The following is a 19,517-nucleotide window of genomic DNA, read 5'->3' on the forward strand; positions in this document are numbered from 1 at the left end:
CCGCTGTGTATTTTTATATCAACATTATGCAAATGTTATGTTGACATTATGCACAAGTTAAACTCCGGATTGTTTTACATTCACCCCGTTTCTCATTGCATTTCAACGCTTCTCATCGCTGTACCTACCCCGTTTTGTTTGTTCATTTTAAGTGACTTGGGTTTTTTTCGCATATTTTTACATCGTGTCGTACATAAATTTCGTTTTTTCCGTACTTTCAACTTTTTTCGGTGTGTACGTGGTGGTTTAGTGGCGCATCGTGTTTTTCATCCCTTATGCATCCCTTAGCATCGTGGTGATGGCGGTGTCAGGTCGCCGAGCTCTGTGTGCACTGTGTACACTCGTCGACGGCGCTTCATGAATATAAAAATGCAAGTTTATTATAAACGCTTTTGAACGCAAAAACGTAAAACAGCGGAAAAGCAAACAAAACATGTTCAAACATGATAAACACACAGCAGAACCTCACAAATATATTACTTTATAGGTTATGACTTAAAACGATAAGACTTGACATTAAAAAAAATTCAAGTAGCTAAAGTGCCATTTTGTATCGTATTTGAAAGCGTCGGACCGGAAGTCAATGGCGCGCAAGTAACCGTGAAACGAAAAAGTCTACCACTCTAGCGCTACGATCACTCGTGGTTGATGTAATACCAATAGACGTCCGTCGTCCTTTCCTAGCGAGAATTTTCTCATCCTACGAAAAGCTTATAAAGCTTATTGCGTTTTAGCGCTACGGAATTCTATCATGAGCACACGTGTGACGATGTGTGACTATTTCGCCGCAGAGTCAACCAGTCAGTCCTTCGAAGGACATTCGCGTCCTGTTTGTATCCCTGGTCTGTGCGAGCCGTAAATTACGTTTAAGGCCGACGACAGGCGTGAAGAAAACGGAAATACGCGTTGGCAGATAAAGTGTGGCCGCGTTACAGTGTGTTACTATGTTAGAGTGTTAAATTGTCGAAATGATACGGGTCTGGATTGCAATCCGGGAAACCACCAATCTAGCTGGGAATTAAATTGCTCAAATGTCCCTAACCCGAGGATAGTAATTTTGTAAAGGATTGAAATGTGGTTTTGTGGTATTTAGTAAATTTTTTCCATTAAATCAAAACGTTTCCAAACAAATAGATGAAAAAAGTTTTGGGAATATTTTGATTGCGATTTATGGATCAATTTCGAACGCAGTTTGGATATTCGTTCATGCAGAATATTCTCAATTTCCAACTCGTCAAGCGTTCTCGCACTGGATGCGTTTCCAATTTTCTATTAACTGATGATCGCTATGATTATACCCTGTGCCGATGTCGAGTGTGAGAATGGTTAGCCATAGTTGTTGGTAGCGCACTCAGATTATGTATGTATTTTCGCAATGATCTGATGCGATGCGAATATGCGAATAATTAAATGAGGATTTGAATCTGCATCAGTTGCATCCGGAATATCGGACATAATGGTAATGTTGGATGTGTGCATAATAATTAGGTATTTAGTTAATACCCTGTTTTATCGGGTTTTAAAACGTCAAAAGCCTCCAAAAGTGTTAAAAATGTAATTTTAAAAATTAATGGAACTAGATTTATTGCAACTCAGCAAAAACCAATAAATTTATCAATATTAAATTAAACATAAATTTAATTATTTTACATGTTAAAATAATTTTAGTAAAATTCACGCACTATTTTAATTATTTTTAAACCTAACAAGTTAAATAGGCACCAAAGAGTATTTAATTAACTTAAGCGCTATTTTCTATCAGATTTTTTATTAATTTTTAATTTTTAATGTTCTATCATCCCGATATCATTTTCCCGTGTTAAAAATTTTGTATTTTTCTAAAGTCTTTTAAACTGCAAGAAAATCGATACTCACGCTTATGCCATTACGCTGTTAGACGGTTATAAGCTCAAGCTCGTCTGGTCGTTTGGTGGTGACGTGCGCTGGAGGGGTGCAGTAAGTGCGGTTCGAAATCGTGTCTCCCAAACGTTTTGGTGAAGGCGCCGGGCAACATGGCGTTTGTAGTATGCCAACGATGCCAACATTATCCAACGTTTGGTGCGACTTCGTCTTGTGTCTTTGGGGCTTCACGCTTCACGCCTACTGATTGCGCCACTACACAGAACATAAGATATGAGACTTTATTAGTGATATTAGAAGTAAGATATATGAGTGCTGTCACTGCTGCCATTTATATCGTGCATACTTTCGTAGTAACGATTTTTTACTTCTTTGAATTTAATTAGAATTTGTGAGTAATTGATTACAAGAGGGTGAGACTGTAAAAATTAAGAAAATTTAATAAGACCTACGCGGAAATTCGAAAGAACGAAAGAAAGAAAAGAAATACAAACCGGAAGTACGCGAATCTGTTGGAGATCGTAATTACATTGGCGTCAAACTGAGCTTAATGAGTTTGTCAGCATTTTAATTAGTTTTCAACGACCACATCCGCTTGACACTTTTGTCAGCCAGCCATCTACTTATAAATAATTTACGCATAAATCGATATACTAACAAAAGTGGAACATGTAGTTTAAAATTAAGTAATTAAGTTATGTGTGGTGTAATATTGGTTGCCGTCATTTTATCATTCCGCAGTTGGATTGTTTGACGTTTGATAGAGTAGAGTGCCCTGTGGGTGTTCGCTGTATTTCGTTGTCGATGTGTAACGTGCGGCGTTTATTACGCGCCGCTCTCCATCACTTTTGCTTTGTTCGTCCTGGACCAGGACGTGGACGAGGAGCAATAGCGGAGTCGAGCATTGCTCTCAACCTGCCACATTTGATTGCGTCGACCACTTAATTAAATGAACATCTGAACAACAATGGCTGCCAACTACCACCTATTACTCTATTTCTCTCTGGTGTGTAACTTTAAAGTTGCAATTTATATTTAAATTGTTATTCTGTTTTAAAATTTAATAATATTGGAAAGTGATGATTTGTAATGGCAGGGATTTTAGTTTCAAAGTTGAGGTTGAGGCTGTTTCCGCTTGGGACTTTCTTCTTTTCACAATTTCCACTTTTTTATCACGTTTATTTTTAAACAGGCATCTTTGTAAAACTGGCAACGTGGCGCCACTGCAAAGTTTGTTCTTGAAATTCCCCTCCGAAGAAAATGTAATAACACTAGAGACCGGTGACTGCAGAATGGAGGACACGTCTTGGTTGTTATTTTGTATTTTGTTTTTTTAACTTTAACTTTTCTTCTCTTACAATTTTATCAATTCTCGATTTTTTTTTTCATTTTTTGTTAATAAAAATAGAAAATCAATTTATTTTAAAAATATTTGACAGCAACAAATAAATATTTCATTATAGACAACTCAATAAACAATGTCGCACTGTCACAAAATGGCCGCCGGTTGGCGTGCTGATCACAAAGCGCACACACAAAGGACTTTTATTACTTTGCGCGACCATTAACGGAAAATACGAGTACGTGCCGGTCGAACCGTGTAAACTTCCGTAGTTTATTGGATTTGCCCGCCAGGGCTGGAATAATAAATTCAAAACATTCAAGCCATTCAGTCTCTCACTGTTGCGCGACTCCTAATCTAATTACACTCCTGTATAAAAGTGATTAAAACTGTCCCATGTCCGCGGTGTTTGCACCCGCAATTACTACGTACTGTTGAACTTTCCGACATTGGATGATACAGGATAATATTGGATACAAAACAGGATGAACGTATTATGAGTTCGTGTTAAAGTCAGTCACCGGTATTAGTTTTCTATATTTATTAAGCGCGAAAGTTATGTGGGATTCAAGCTGTTTTAATGGTATTAACCTTGATTAAATTGTAACGCTGGACATGTTCAAATATTCAAACAATTCATGCATTCATTTAACTGAGTTGAAAGTGGCAAGTCACGCAATCCAAATAAATCGTCTTGAAACTGATGCCATGTTGGAATGTGAATATAGTTGCCTATATCAAAACTACTCAAGTATCTTATATTATAAAAATGAATCGCAAAATATGTTAGTTAGCGCATAACTCAACAACGCCTTGACCAATTTGGCCAATTCTTTTTTTAAAATGTTCGCTAATGTCTAAGGATGGTTTTTACGGTGAGAAAAATTCGAATAATTACCGGGATAACCCTAAAGACAGTCCTTTTCTATAGGATAAAAGTTGACATTTTGATTCAATCATAGTTATAGTTAAATAGTTGAATCCGAGATGGCGCGCTGAAGTGCATTATTAGCAATTCTTTATATAAATAATTTCTTAAAAATAAAATTGCCAAACTTATTGCTAGAATTGACACATACTATGTCTAGAACAAGAGAATAAAAACCAATTACATTTTTATTAAACACTACCGAGACGAAGTCGCGGGCAAAAGCTAGTATCTTATAATTTCAATTGAAAAACAGCAATGTTAATTACTGTGTATAATTGAATAAACCAATTATCATTTATCGCGTCGCAAGATCCTTTAGTAAGCCATACGATTAGTTCGACCTTCGATGGTGGGCTTAATCCAGCACCCTCAAGCGGAAACCGACTAAAAGTGACTTTTAGGGGTCGAAATGAAATATGTTGCACGCGAGAAGCACCTTCGTTCGGTGCATTCGGTATAATTAAAAGGGGATGCAAGCGCGGGATACAAGGGATATTGGGGTTTGAGCTTTTGTGGGGAAGCTGAGGTCGTGGCATATTTTCTTCTATTTTCTCTATTTCTACTCTCTGCTGCACTTGCTATTGCAATGGATATCAGTAATGCGTTTGCCCTTGCCTTTTGTATCTGTAAATCCATGGAATACAAAACTTTTTCCAGGGTTTTGTAGTTGCGTTAATCGCTGTAAGCCCGGGATGCAAAAGATATAAAAAACAGGATAGAGGCAGGATGAGTTGAACGAGAACTGAATGAGTTGAGGGAGCTGGGTGGAGTGAAATGGAATAGATTGGATGCGAGCGCATCTAATGGACTTGGGCTGGGGGTAGTCGATGTTTTGGAATAAGCCATCGAGATCATGACGACGTTCTGTTAATGGCAGCTCCACGAATTGGTTCTGCAGCGACATCTATATTCGTTTATTTTTTCCTTTCCTCACGTAGGTACTCTATTTGTTTTGGTTATAATTGAGGAAATGGGAGTTGTATTCAGGGGTGCATAATATTGCAGAGTTGCAGAACTGTGCAATATTAGGGGTTGTATGTTTGCTGTATGGATTTCATTAAGTTTCCTTTTATTTTTCGTATAGGTGACTAAATAAAGCAAATAAAACAAATATGGAAGTAAATCTAATCCTACTTGTATATACAATATCTACATCACACCCCTACTTATGAGACCAACCCCCCACAACAAATTGTACACTGTGGAGGTTTATTGTAGTCAAATATAATTTGTTTCCCCATGAGACATCTTAGTCATGGTTTGGGAACTCGCAACTTTCTAGGTTAGGTTTTAGGTGGTGTGGTACTGGTCTCTTTTGGTCATGGTCGTTCCAAAAGCAGTGACAGAAACACGCAACCACATATAGTCATGAAAATAGACCACAGCAACTTTTGAAAGCACTATCATGTACTACATCTACTCTAACTACTACAACTTACAGGGGTTAATATCATTATCTAAAATATTTAACACCCCGAAGGCATCTGATTACACTAGCTTTATTACTTCTATACTTCTATGTTTTCGAGGGTTAATTATAGTCGAAATTCTGATTATATGGCTTATTTTCTTGAGAAGAAAAGAGATTTAACCAACGCAGTTGAAACATCCCTCGTTAATTAATTATTTATGTTAATTAGTTTTTGTACAGCATCCTTACTTTCAGTGCGGCTTCAACCCTTTTTCAAGGCTTTGCTCTATGCAATTTTAAAATTAAAAGATTTTCTTGTTTGTGTTTTACTGAAGCCTCAGACAATCTGTTTGTGTGTTATTAAACAAGGGTTTTAAGTCGGGAGATAAGACCACAATGACGAAAATTAATAAACGCACGCAAAACACAACGCAATTAAAACCGGCAGTTGTGGTTGCGAATTAATTCCAAGTGCATTGCTGCATCTGTTCAGATATGATATCACAATATGAAGGATGAAAGACGAAACAACGCTTAAATGCCAGACTGCAGACATTATGCGAGTGCATGATATTACAAAGACACTAGATTCGCCTTCAAGGGAGACAAGAACTACTTATTAATCTTCGTATTTCTTCGGAGGGTAGTTTTGAGATAGGGGTAGGAGTTACGCGTTGGTCTTTGCTTCTCGTAGCTTTCAACTGCTGCAAATTATTGCTAGAATTGCAAAGCGATGTAATTAAGACGCGTTGTAATTTTATCGCGCCCGCGGACAAAAGACGCCGATTATGCCTTGCGGCCGCACGCAGTTAAACTGTCAAACGCACGCGCGCCGTACTCAAACCTAACCTCAAACAAACTCTAGCCAATGTATCCAAAGGGGAATAATTAGCAATAGTTTCACTTCAACTCAAACTAAAACTTAATCATAAATTTAGTTTTGGGTATAATCAGGGTTGAAAATTAGAAAATTACAATTTTGTGCTAAGATAATTACTGTTTACTTATAAATAGATGTAATTTAAAGTTTTATTTTAATTTCCGGCAATTTCACCCTTGAGCCTTTTCAGTTTCATAGTTAGACAGTATTAAAACATTTTATGGAGGAAGTGAATTTCTGGAATATACATATAGGGGGTTAGGGTAGTTCGGGGGCTGATTGTGGTAGTGAAGGAGCACGTGCAAAGGTACGATCCGTGCAAATTTCTAATATCACCGAATGACACCAAATACCACCGCGAGCAAACGTTTTACGTGCTGGAGCAAAACCACCCTCCAATTTTCCAACCCTCAGCGTAAATTTCAGTAATATATTTTAAACCTTGAGGGCTTCTTATTAAATAAGGCCGCGGCATCCACTTCCTGTTTTTTTCTGGTTTTACTTTAAAAAAATTCTTGCATAGTTTTTGAAAATAATCATTTTTAACTAAATATTTTCTATAAATTACTTGGTACACATGGTATAAACTTTAAAATTACATTTCCTATCTTTTATCTTTCCACTTTGTACTTCAGGGTGAATATTGGCAGAGCGATATTGTCATATTGTCATTTTGTGTATGAAACATGCTAAAACGGATCAACTTCTTGCCTCCACACCCATCTATGTTTGCCAGGAAGGAAGGAAGTAGGAATGTTGCTTAGGGGCGAATGTAAGAGGGTGTCTTAGAAGGTTGTGGGAGAGGAAAACTCGTCAGCGCCACCCACAACACACCTCAAAACCGGTATGAACGAAGATGAGTTGAGAATCAGATTGAGACAGGAGAGAAGATGTTAAGGGATGAAAGGTGGTGCAGTGTGGGTCGGTAAGGAAAATAGTTTAGAGGGTCGCGATGTTCAAGACGGAAAATATGGTTATGGCCATGATACAGACAATTTATCGAGGGGTTCTCGTACCCGCGAAGTATTCCATCCTCTAAACTCTCGTAAAATATTCCAAAACCAAAATTATTTTTGTTAAACTCATATAAAATCTCCCACAAAATTGCTCAACCCTAAAATCAAATTAAAATAAGTTCATTCTGAGGTTAATGTATGATGGATAACTATGAATGGCGGAAAAGCTGAAAACACATTTCAAAGCAATAAATCTATTTACGAGCGTGCATAATTTGCGTCGACATAACCTAGACTCTACGCGTCGACGCATAAATATAGTAATCATAAACATAAGCGACAAGCGAGCGTCGTAAACAAGCGAACAGCGTTTGGTTGGGCACACACGCGAATAACGCGTTAGCCGCTACGTCACTGTACACTACTAGCAGTAAAATAAGGTTATGCACGGTCACAACGCCAACGTACGCCGGAACATTAATATCGTCATTAACAAAAAGTCGTAAAACATATCAGTTGTTGTTGTAATGTTCGGTGTGATATTGACTTTAGTTTTGTTTGTAAATAAACATAAATATTTAGTGTTAATCATGTTTTTCTTTTTGTTTCAGGTGAGTTTCCAGTCTAAATTGTACACAATACTTTTATGTATGGATATATGTAAGTAAAATAATACACGTAAATAGGTTTTATTATAGATCAAAAAGCGCTAAAGATGATTTCGTTGAATCAACACGTTATACCTACTTCTGTTTTATGTGTTTTATATGTTATTTACTTACGTTTTTTGTTGCTGAGTGTTTGAATTACTGAAAGAGCATGCTTTACTTGTGCGCGTTTTTATTTTCTACTTGGAGTATTTTTACAACCGGCGTTTTATTGTCAAATATGGCGCATGGTCGTAAATTCTTCGCGCGCCATCTATGAACACATAAATTTCTTTCTCTCGGGAGAGTAAAAGGCGAAAATATTTCGCTTGAAGGCAAGTTGATCAATGCAGACGACATTTCGTGAAATACGACGCTTTTAATTGCAAATAATTGTAATATAAATCAAATAATTCACAAAAACGTAAAAATTGTGAAAGCCAACATCATATACAATCCAAAATACAAGAAAAGCGTTGTACAAGTTGCCTACATCGATTTATAAGCTTCTTTAAATTTATATTTGAATCGTTCCAATTTCAATTATGAATCCCAGCGAGTGTGTCTCAATGTGTTGTTTAATCAAACTCTCTGAACGAAAATTAACCAACAAGTAAGCCAAGTTTGTAGCGACGCTGCGATTAAGTAAGCGTCGCGTGGGCGTTTCGGGGCGTCGGAGCAAGCTAATAACGCGCAATAACTCAGTCACCGCGCTTCGATGCCTCGAGATTGCAAACTGGAAAACTGGTAAATTGGAAAGCTGCGAAGCTTTGCGCAGCACACGCCAAAAACTTTTACGGACAAACGCGTCGCGCACAACAGTATGAAAACCTGATTAGGTAATATTGTTCAAATATTTCGCAATATACACGAAAATTTGGACAGATTGGGATTTAATCAATAATATTACGTGGTGGGGTGTAGAATAATAATAGCAGTTTGAAACAAAGCAACCATATTCGTTTTGATGTAATTAATTTATAACTCAAACCTGCAACAAGTAATTTTATATATAAAATTGAAATATTACTTTTTATTAGCTAATAATTTCTAGTAAAAATAGTAAAAGAAGTTAATCGATTTCCTTTGAACTTGGCATGTTTGATTAAAATATCACTTTTCTTTTGAGCTATGAATGACACATTTCATTTTGTTGGATCAGTCGCGAAGTTTCGATATTAAAGTTTGCCTGCATAAAAATATGAAAAGTTTGCTCTGAGTGCAAGCACCTTTCGCGTCGCAGGCTTTAGTCTGGAGATTATTGGAGACTTCAGTTCCAATGCAAGATGGCGGAGGCAAAAATGGTGAAAATATATAATGCGTATATGCGCATAGAATATTGAAATATGCACCTGACTACCTGAGTGCTGCCTAAACTGATCCGCAACTTAAAACCTAGAGAAAATCCAGTCTAGACTCAGCTGCCACTTATTTTGAATGGCAGCGCGAAAATGGAAAACTTACAAACATAAAATGTTAAACAATAGTTTTAAAGTGAAAATTTCAAGAAGTGTTAAACGAAGAATATCCACAACTATTTTTAAAATAACTAGTTGAAATGTAATTTGTGATTAAGTGAGGTTAATTGAGGTTAAGTGCGGTTTTACTGGTTTCTGATACGATGTGTTTCTAATAGGAGTAATGTAGACAACCCAACGCGCACATGATCATGCAGAATCTTGTTTTAACGTGATTTTGTGTGTTACTGCGTGAACCACATCTGACCGCAGATGCACGCTGATGTGTCTGGTGTTCGCCGAGCAATTAAAGCAATTAAACACAGATTGTGCGTGCTGTGCGTGCTGAGTAGTACCACAGAACAATGGAAATCGCGTTTTAAAGTCACCGTCATTAAAAGTCACTAAACACTCATTACACGCCATGTTTGACAATGACACATACGACTCTTAATCGAGACAGAACCTAACCTCAAATAAAACATATGAATTTTTAAGCAGGTTTAATATTTTAAAGTCTTGTTGGTCGTTTGGTCGTTAGTCAGTTTTCTGTTGATGTGGGTGGCGTTTCTCGTTCGCGGTTAATGCTAAAATCGATACTCTTATCATTTTATCATGCTCGTTTTGCCTCGAAGCCGCGGATTGCAAAGAAGATGGAGGAAGTGACAACGCTGACTGTGAGGGCAGGAGCTTGATTGTCCGCGCAATGCTAATATTCCTAATGCTTGCAGGCAATCTTCAACTCCTGCCCACCCTCTGCAATCATCCTCGTTACAATGTTGATGAGCTACCGTAATCAGCAATCGTCAAAGTCATCATTTATTTAATTTTAAATTCAATTCAACTCATCGCATTAAATTAATAATGTATGTTTTATATCTAGTATGTTAGTGACTGCACAGATGTCGCTGTGTCATCCCTTGAGTTGATCCAATAACCGGAATGATTTATTCCAAATTGGCATTAGGCATTAGGGCATATTATATTTCCACCCTCGCATACAGTAGGATGTCTTGGAACTTGTCGCCAGGCTTCATTTTCGTAGCATCTTAAATCGACTTATTACGGACGAATTTATTTCTTTGCTTCCACTCGTAAAGCGCCAGAGTATTCCTGCACTTTACATCTCTTGACATCTTAACGTCTCAAGCACTCTCATCGTCTTGAAAATTCTAAGATTACACGCAAACAGGTTAATACTATTAGATCGTCAATGTGTGCATTTACCTAACCTCAAATTTGCTTTTAAAACGAAAAATTAACTTAATTTTGGTATTCTCTTAGCTTTTTATTCTTTATCATGGGAATTATTTGAGTGATATTCAATGTCCGTTTGAAATGTGATCTTCGATATTCGATTCAATGCTTCAGGGTAAAGTTGGTTGCAGAAATTATACGTATCGTGTGTAGGTAGAAAGGAAGGAAATATTCGAGCTATTTGGCGTTGGCATTGGTGCAATTTGCTAATACCTTCCAATTCCGCAATTCCTCCCTCAATAAAGCACAAACACACTGCTAACCAACCCCATGCTGGCACACACCATCTGCTGTACACCTCGGCCCACTTTTGCAAAGTTCTGCAGCAGTTTCTATACAAACAAACAAAGCGAAATAGTTGTGGTCATATACATTCCACCTTTGTTATCGTCCTTTGTTATCTTTCATACCTTTGTGGAGGTAATTTCTTCTTTCGGCTGCTTCTTCTGCTTTCTTTTTACTTATAACTTTTTTTTTATTATCCTTGATGTTTCCTCTAATCCGGGAGTAGTTTGGTGTAATTTAGCTCAGTTTACAGGTCCTTCTAACTTGCTTATGTATATGTCGGCGGTGTTTGTGTCTCTGCCATGTCGCACGCTATCAAATTAAGGAGTAGTCCAGCTACAGACAAACGGATTAACTCAATTCGCATCCTGAGGATCTCTCACACTCGGTTGTTGTAAACTTTTCTTCGTGGAGAGCCAACGAGCTAATAAAGCTCACCGAGATCCTAAATACCTAAGCTAGCAGACCCTTAGCAATTTCGAATCCTGTGAATGTTTCTCGACATCTTCTAACGTCATTTGCGATCATGAACATTGTAGTCGTGGACTTCCTTTTATAGCAGCATTAAAGTAGCTTGTTAGTACGGTCCTGCATCCTAAGTTCTTGAAAGAGATTTGCGTTTGGGTTGATGATACGAGAATTAAATTAGGTAAATCTAGTTGATAGTCTAAACTAACCTCAAATTTGACTAATGGTTGTTTAGTTGTGTGTGTAATTTGAATAAAATCTTTTATTTTGTTTCTTCTTCCAATTTCATTACGGTTTATTCTTTTATTTCTATAGCCTTTGTTTTTTCGCATTGTTAAGTTAGGTTATCTGCACCCATTTTAATTTCCTGCTTCCTGCATTTTACGACGCTTCTTCCTGCACAACGTGCAAAAAATAGTACAACAAAAAAAAACATTCGCAATGATAAAATGCAAACACAATGGCAATATACCATCGCTTGACTTTCGAGGGTAATGAAAACTACAACGACATAAAACGAGGGTAGAGTTTAATTACTCGCATCTTTTCGCTTTCCGCTTTCCGCCATCAAGTTTAGTTTTGTAATTTTTGTATCTTTGCTATTATTACGTTGCATCGGCCGCCATTTTGTCCTTATCCTTCAAGTTTTTTTCCTGTAATTAAAAAATGCAATTACCACGCTCAGACAGTAATCAAAATTAGATGGACCATCAAAGGACTAAATTAGGAGATGGGGGCGCAGAGGATGAAAATAGCCTTTGAACAAGGCGGATGGAAAAATCCACACACTTTCCTCGTTGATAATTTTTACGCGGACACGCACAGGAACATAGTGTAGTCAATGGTTTTTAACCCTTGCTTTCCCATCCTCGGCTATTTTCAACCCCTTTCCATTTACTTCCGTTTTTGCTTTCTGCATTCTCTTTCCATACTGGCCGTGATGACAATTTGCAGCTCCCGCCGGAATTCGGACATTTCTAAGGGTTGCTGTGGACAGTATGCGAATCAAGGGTTTTTAATGTTTCACACTTGATTTATTCGCACTCAAACCGATTTAAACGCACGCACACATTGCGGACCCTTCGAAAACCACCCCCACTCATCGTGGTCGCATTCTATACTTTATTTCAGTATTTTAGGACATTTTTAATCTACACTAAAGCGTAGTAAAAATGCTAAATGCTATTTTATCGACTGGAAGGCACCCCTATATTCACTCTCTCTTTATCTAGCGACGCACTCATAAACGTCCCTTAAAACACATTTAGAATGAATTAAACTTGCGCACTTGCGTTGTGTTGAATTGTGCTGGTTGTGCAAATAGGGGTGCGTTATTTGATTTTCTCAAACGCGGACACTTGCTACAAATCGATACTAATCTTTTATCATGACTAGCAGACCTAACACAACTAAAAAGTGACAAATGAAACTTATATCTTATAATTTGTCTAAAATTTATTTTTGAACATAGTACTTGTCTAAACGCCATTTTGATATTTTTGCCAGTTTGGTACGTCGTTATCGTTATTTTTGTCGTTTTATGGCTACGGATACGACCTGCGACATCAGGATACATTTGCATACGTAGTTTGACAGGTCATCCAATAAAATACACGCTACCCCCTAGCTATAGCCACCAGGGGTAGTTTACCCCTATCCCAATGTTTACGCCTGCACCTGTAGGATATGAGATACGAGTTTGAAAAATCGCGCTAATAAATATTCGAGTCTCAAGTCCGAAGCGAGAATGAATGATGTATGATGAATAATGAACGGGTATAAACATTTATATAGATTGTAAAAAGTTTGCCAAACTTAAAAAAAAAAACTTTAGTAAAATGTTACAAATACAAAAAAAAAAACTAACGTTGTTTGATTTATCGTCTTACTTTTGTTTTATTTATTCAGGGTATATTTCATCTGTCAACTGTCACAACTTAAATAAAAATGATATAAAAATGTAGCCAAACGTTTGCGAATGTATGCGAAACGGGTGCGAACACCCGGAAGGCATCATGCGTCGCCTCCGCCCAAAAGGATAAACGTCGTCGTGCGCCCCCAAAACACCCCAAAACGGAGGCTCGTGGCGTTTTCTAATGTTCATGTCGACGTCCACGACGTGAGACGTGCTTTCGTCGGGATTATTTAACCGCCCTCGCTGAACCGCGACGTGAAAAACGCCATCAATCTTAATCTCGTCATGAGCTTATATTTCAAACTGTCCGGTGGCTTGCCATTCCGTGACCAACAACAATGGCGGACGGTTACGAACTTTTTCAGCTCGTTAAACTTCCGGATTTACAATTATTTAGAATTAAGCCGATTACAAACTTTTTGTGTAGGATTTTTAAGCTGAAATGTCCTTTGTAAATTTGTTTTGACATGATTTTAGGATTATAAACAAACAAACATAACCAATATTTTGAAAATAAACAATGTTTTTTATTTTTCTTTAGAATCTATCTGGAAAACAGATTTGGACTTTATGGTGGTGCACCGAGACCGTTTGGTGGTTTTGTCGTTCATGACATCGAACAATGCAACCTTAAACCATCATCATCGCGTGCCGTCTGCGGCTCCTTTTACCGCTGCATTTAACGCAACAATGGCATCACAGAATGGTACACTATTGCCATCTGCCGCCAGTGCACCGTTATTTGCTCTCGGTGGTGGAGATAATAATACACCCTCTGCAGTTGCATTTACACACCACGTTGTCAAGACCCTTCGTGATTATATAGGACACGAGAAACACGATAATTTGCATATCGGTAAGTAGAAACTGTAATTTTAATCATCGGGAAACTATAAAAGTTGTATATTGGGTTGCAGATTCTGGAATGGGTAGCTCTGTCAGTATTGAATATCTCAACTTTGCGATTGCTTTATTGGTTTATTCAGTGCGCTACCCTTCGCTGTTCTGGGCTACGAATAAATGTATGGGATTATTGTTCTCCTTCCAGTTGTTGATCAACGGTTTGCAGACTTTACTCTCATACGCAGGGATGTCAGTTTTGTATAAGGTAAGCATTTGTTTTTGAAAATTGAAATGATTTAGAGCAGAAAGCAAATGTTATTTATATCTAGGTTCAAATTGTGGGTCCGTGGAAAGCGTTACCATTAATGAAGCATCACCTTGGTGGTGTTACTTCGCCACTAGGTGGTATTTCACCATTTTTGCTCAATCCTCAAGTGACACTCGCGCTCTACATACTCTCACTTCTTTTGATCCTTGCATCAAGTCTGGTGTTGTATCTTTATGGACATACAAGGTAAGCGATATTATTAGATGTAAATGAATGGACAACTAATTTTTACTTTTTAACAAATTAGATTTACATCGTTTTTTGAACCAAGAACGAGAACGTCGTGTGATTGTTCTCAAAGAGGGTGGCCATTCAAAGTGGTCATATTTTACTCACTGCGCTGCACTTTGTGTGCTTGTCTCAGTGGGTCTATGCAATGCTCCACTTTTACACGACTACACTATGGTGTATCGCGGTAGTCTTGACGGCGCCATCTTAGCATGCATTATTGGCGGTATTCTACATCTGTTCATTTGGATTGTTGTTTGGCTTTTCCTCACAATCAAACAAAAATGGATTTTCAAACTACGTGTGACTGTGGGCCGTGCAACTGTACGTCAAGCTCGCTCTGTAAAACTTGTAACAGACGTGGATCTCATGACCAACTCCTCAGATGATCCAGCCACACAACCTTTGTTGGTGGTTGGCAATGGACGCACTTATACAGTCAATGAACTGTCTCCTAAAAAAGCCATTATGGGTGTGATTCAAAAGGCTACAATGGTAAAGGAGCCCAAATCCGAAAGTGGCGATGACGATGAGGAGCAGATTTATTGGCTGAGACCTGCATTGGTCACACCACAAGGATCACCAGATGGTAGCAAGCAGTTATGTTGGTTCAACAAGAAACCCAAACATAAAGTCACATTTAATGAGACTACCAGTACGTCTAACAATCGGTAACTAGGGACATTCTTCTTATTTGGTGTTTTTGTGTCGTTGTCTATCATAATGGGGTGGAGGGGATATAGTAGAAAAGAAATTGTTTTATTGTGGTGCTTTGTGCTAACTTTATGCTTTTACTATAGCAATTAACTAAATAAGAAAACAAATATACAATACACGTTGTATAATGTGTTGTGGTATTTTACAGTAAAAGTGGATCCAGACGTCGAGTACCAGGAATGGAGGTCGATGATGGCGACTACGCCACATTAAGGGAAGTCGTTCCCGCTAACCATTCGGATGACAACATTAGCGAAGAGGGCAAGGTAGGTTCAACCCTCATCATCTGCTATCATCGCTCATCATCATCATAGTCGTTGGAGTTATTGCTCGTTTTAATTAGACTAATGTTGTTGTAGTATAATTAGTTGTTGTTGTGGTTGCTTACTTTAAACTAATCTAATAACCGCTCTTCGCTCCCCGTTAGCTCTTAGCTTGCGTGCACGATGAACACGTGACCTATGCGAGCACCAGCCAAGATCTGGTACCGCCTGTTGATTACGAGGACCCCAGCCCTCTGCTAACTCCAGAGCCTTTGGACAAACTGGAGCATCGCGAACATCATCAAACCCAGCCAATTTCGGTCATGGTCCATGCGCACGCGCAGGTACAATATTGCCGCTTGTTCTTATTAACTTTTATGCATGAGCTATATACTAGTAGAACTTTATCACTAGACATCATCATCATTCTTATAACCATCATAATTTAGATTAAGTTTGATTATTATTGACTAATTATACTGATAAATCAATTTTATGGTTTTACAGAGTGTGGTACCAACTGGTCTTACACCGAGATGTTTAAGACGAGCGGACTCTGGTATGCCGCATGAAGAGTTCACTCCCCGGTCGGATTCAATCAGTACGGAAAGTTCACACTCTCCTCCTGATCCACCGGGGAGCAATCACAGCGAGACATCAAGTGGGATTCATTCTAATGAAAGTTCGGAACATCCTCCGACTTCGTATCCTTGCTCTCCACCTCCCACAACAATGTCCACGGTTCCCGGTATAACTACAAATCAACATACGCGACGTGCAACTAGTGTAGCAGATTTGCAACAACCGATGAAAGAGGAGATTCAGTGGAAGTCTTGCTCCCTTCAACGTGGCATGGCTCCGCCGACCAGCGCATCTTTCCAACAGTTTGCTTCCTCTCCTAGTACCAATTCGGTATACGGATATTGTAACCCTAATGGTAACGCGAATTATGTAAACTCAGCTGATTTAGATCATAACGTCATTCTTGAAAACCCCAATGACGAGACGGTAGTCATTCGGCGAAAGGCTGTTCGTCCCAAGACTACGGACGTAACTTCAACGCCTATCATCAAAGAGGAACCTTTTGGTCGTGCTACCAATATGCGCATGACTTCCTTCACTGATGATTTGAAGAATATACAAGCCTCGTCGGCAACTCTACCACACTATCCTACTCAACCGGTGGTCACGATGACAAATAACTACCCACATTGTTCCACTATGCCACTTCCGGTACACACTTCGAATGCCATACCCACTAATTTAGGTGGGGGTAACAGTTGCAATGTGTACCCACGTCAGCATTCAACGATACCGACACATCACAATGGTGTGCGACTGTTTAATAATGCCAATGCACAGAATCCATACATAAAGCGGTTACAATGCCAGAACGGCCCAACTGTACGGTACAATCCCACAAATGAGCCCATCTATACTGGCGTTAATCGGACCACCGGCGAACTGTATCACTACCAGTCGTAAAAGGAAAATTTTTTCGACGTGTCACTTTTAGCACAAACCAAACTACAATTATGATTGTAGGTAATGATTAGGTTAGAAAATGACGACTCGTATAACACTGCCCTATGACTGCGCATATTTATCTTGTAAATAACTTAGCCTAAAATTTAAATTAATTTGGAAAGAAAAAAGGATGATCGATGAAAGACACTGTAATGTATTGTAAATATAAGTTCCAAAAGATACGGAAACGTGTTAAGTTGGCAACGCATTGGCACGGTCAAGATTATAAGGCAAAGAAAATGGCTGATTAAGATGGCTTACAGAATCTCATTAAGTTAAATGCGTTTGAGTTTTTGATGCACTTGTAAATTTTATACACCTCAAAACTCTCACTAACATTGTAGGATTAATTTATTTATTCATTATGTTTTGCGTAGTGCTATTGTACCAAAGATTTATTTAGCTTTAACATTCCCATTTCAAATGGTTTTCACACAATACTCATGATATAAACTATATCAAAACTAAACAGGTCAATGTTTAGATTCATGCAGAAAAACTCTTCAATAATTGCTTGACGAATAACACTTGATATAAGATTATTTATCTATTTCATGTTTAACATAAACGTAAAGTAAAGATAAACTAAAATGTGCATACCTACAGTATTGACCGTACATATAAAGATATAATAAGGCTTACACATTAAACATTAACATAACCTCAAGTAAAAAGCGCGAGCTTATAAAATCACCTCATGATTGCATCATTACATCAAATCTTTCATATCATATCGAAACACATTATCATCAATCAGACCATCATTAAGCATTTAACATTTAAAACGAAACAATTGGCAGCGTAGCGATTAATACAAACTTGTAAACAAAAATATAGCAATTTTTATGCATTTTAAGCGAAACCAAAAATGAAAAGACGAAACAATAATATACATGGTATACAGAAACAATAAGAATATCAAGGATAACACGATTTATATATCTTGTATATCTAAACATTAACAAAGATATATCGTAGCTTTTTTACCGCATAAAATCAGCAGAAATTAGATGGCGGAGAAATGAGGTTAGATGTAATTTGCTGTCAAAAATCTGTCATAGTTTTGAGATGGAACCAAATTAATGATATATTGATATTTATTGTGCATATCGGCTGAAAGTTTATTTTTCTCACACAATTAAAAAGAGCAAAGATGTTACATTTAATGATAATGAGAGATAATGATACATGATAGCTTTTTAACAATCGTTTACGTCAATGTCTACACTAATGCATACACATAAATTAACTTGGACTAGACATAACTATCAAAGAAATAACTTCAATGCATTACTACAAAACTCTACTAATAGACAAACCAAAATTTATTACTATATAAACATATTCTACTTGATCTCTTGTTCATCACACAATATACTGGGTGCTGTCTCAATGTTTTCCTATTCGCATCTAAGTAAATTTTGAAAGAAATTTATGCATTTATTTTGAGCAAAGAGTAAAAATGTACGAATATTACTTAGTATATGACTATATTACTGAATGGTTATGTATAACTATTGTTCTCCCTTTTTTATTTTGACACTACACTGAAATTTGCCATTTATTTACTAGTTCTATAGAATTCTTCACAAAGCAGAAATAGAACCATTGGTGGAATGTAGCAAGAAGTAAAAGGACAAGCATTAACATAATATTTAAAATAAATATAGACATATGAATGTTTTCGATGAGTTTATATCATTTTGATACGATTATATGAATATAAAGTGTGCTACGATTACAAATTGTACGATTTATGTATGAATACAGATGTTCATTCGTAGATATTAACTTGAAGATTGGAGAATGGTCGACCAGAATGAAGAACGGAAAATATGAAACAAAGGATAAATTTACGCATTCATGTATTCAAAGGCATGGTTGATGACATTTTTGTACATTTAGTTGAATGTTGAAAATATAAAATTAATAACCAATTTGATTTGACTGAGTTTTATTTCAGAGTTGGGTAAAAATCGGTACAGGCCAAGTTGAACTACAACTCGGAGATTTGTCGGAGATTTCTAATCTGAATCAGAATGGTGTAAGGAATCCTTTTTTACATGTTTTGTTTCGATATCTAAATTAGATTTTAAGAACAATTTTCAAAAGAACGTAGAAATCCAGGGCAGCGCACTTGTAGTGCCAAAACTAGTAATGCTGTCATAGTAAATAAGCAAATATCTGTGCAGGTATGTAAAC

The 19,517-nt window shown here is 37.4% G+C and overlaps 1 protein-coding gene across 1 annotated transcript in view; it reads left to right on the forward strand.

The window, feature by feature from the left end:
* Nucleotides 1-19,252, forward strand: part of LOC135796013 (protein tincar-like) — a 52,389-nt gene extending 33,137 nt beyond the window's left edge. Inside the window, exons 5-11 of the mRNA XM_065307872.1 lie at nt 13,951-14,265; nt 14,327-14,517; nt 14,582-14,767; nt 14,830-15,479; nt 15,674-15,791; nt 15,953-16,132; nt 16,296-19,252. Of these exons, the coding sequence (XP_065163944.1) occupies nt 13,951-14,265; nt 14,327-14,517; nt 14,582-14,767; nt 14,830-15,479; nt 15,674-15,791; nt 15,953-16,132; nt 16,296-17,273 (2,618 nt within the window). The 3' untranslated portion in view covers nt 17,274-19,252. The remainder of the gene's footprint in view (nt 1-13,950; nt 14,266-14,326; nt 14,518-14,581; nt 14,768-14,829; nt 15,480-15,673; nt 15,792-15,952; nt 16,133-16,295) is intronic.
* The last annotated feature ends 265 nt before the right edge of the window (nt 19,253-19,517 follow it).

Source organism: Atheta coriaria, unplaced genomic scaffold, assembly GCF_025399875.1.
Source record: "Atheta coriaria isolate IRGN ID8LTWV9N9 unplaced genomic scaffold, Caltech_Dcor_3.1 hic_scaffold_7_pilon, whole genome shotgun sequence".
NCBI lineage: Eukaryota > Metazoa > Arthropoda > Insecta > Coleoptera > Staphylinidae > Dalotia > Dalotia coriaria.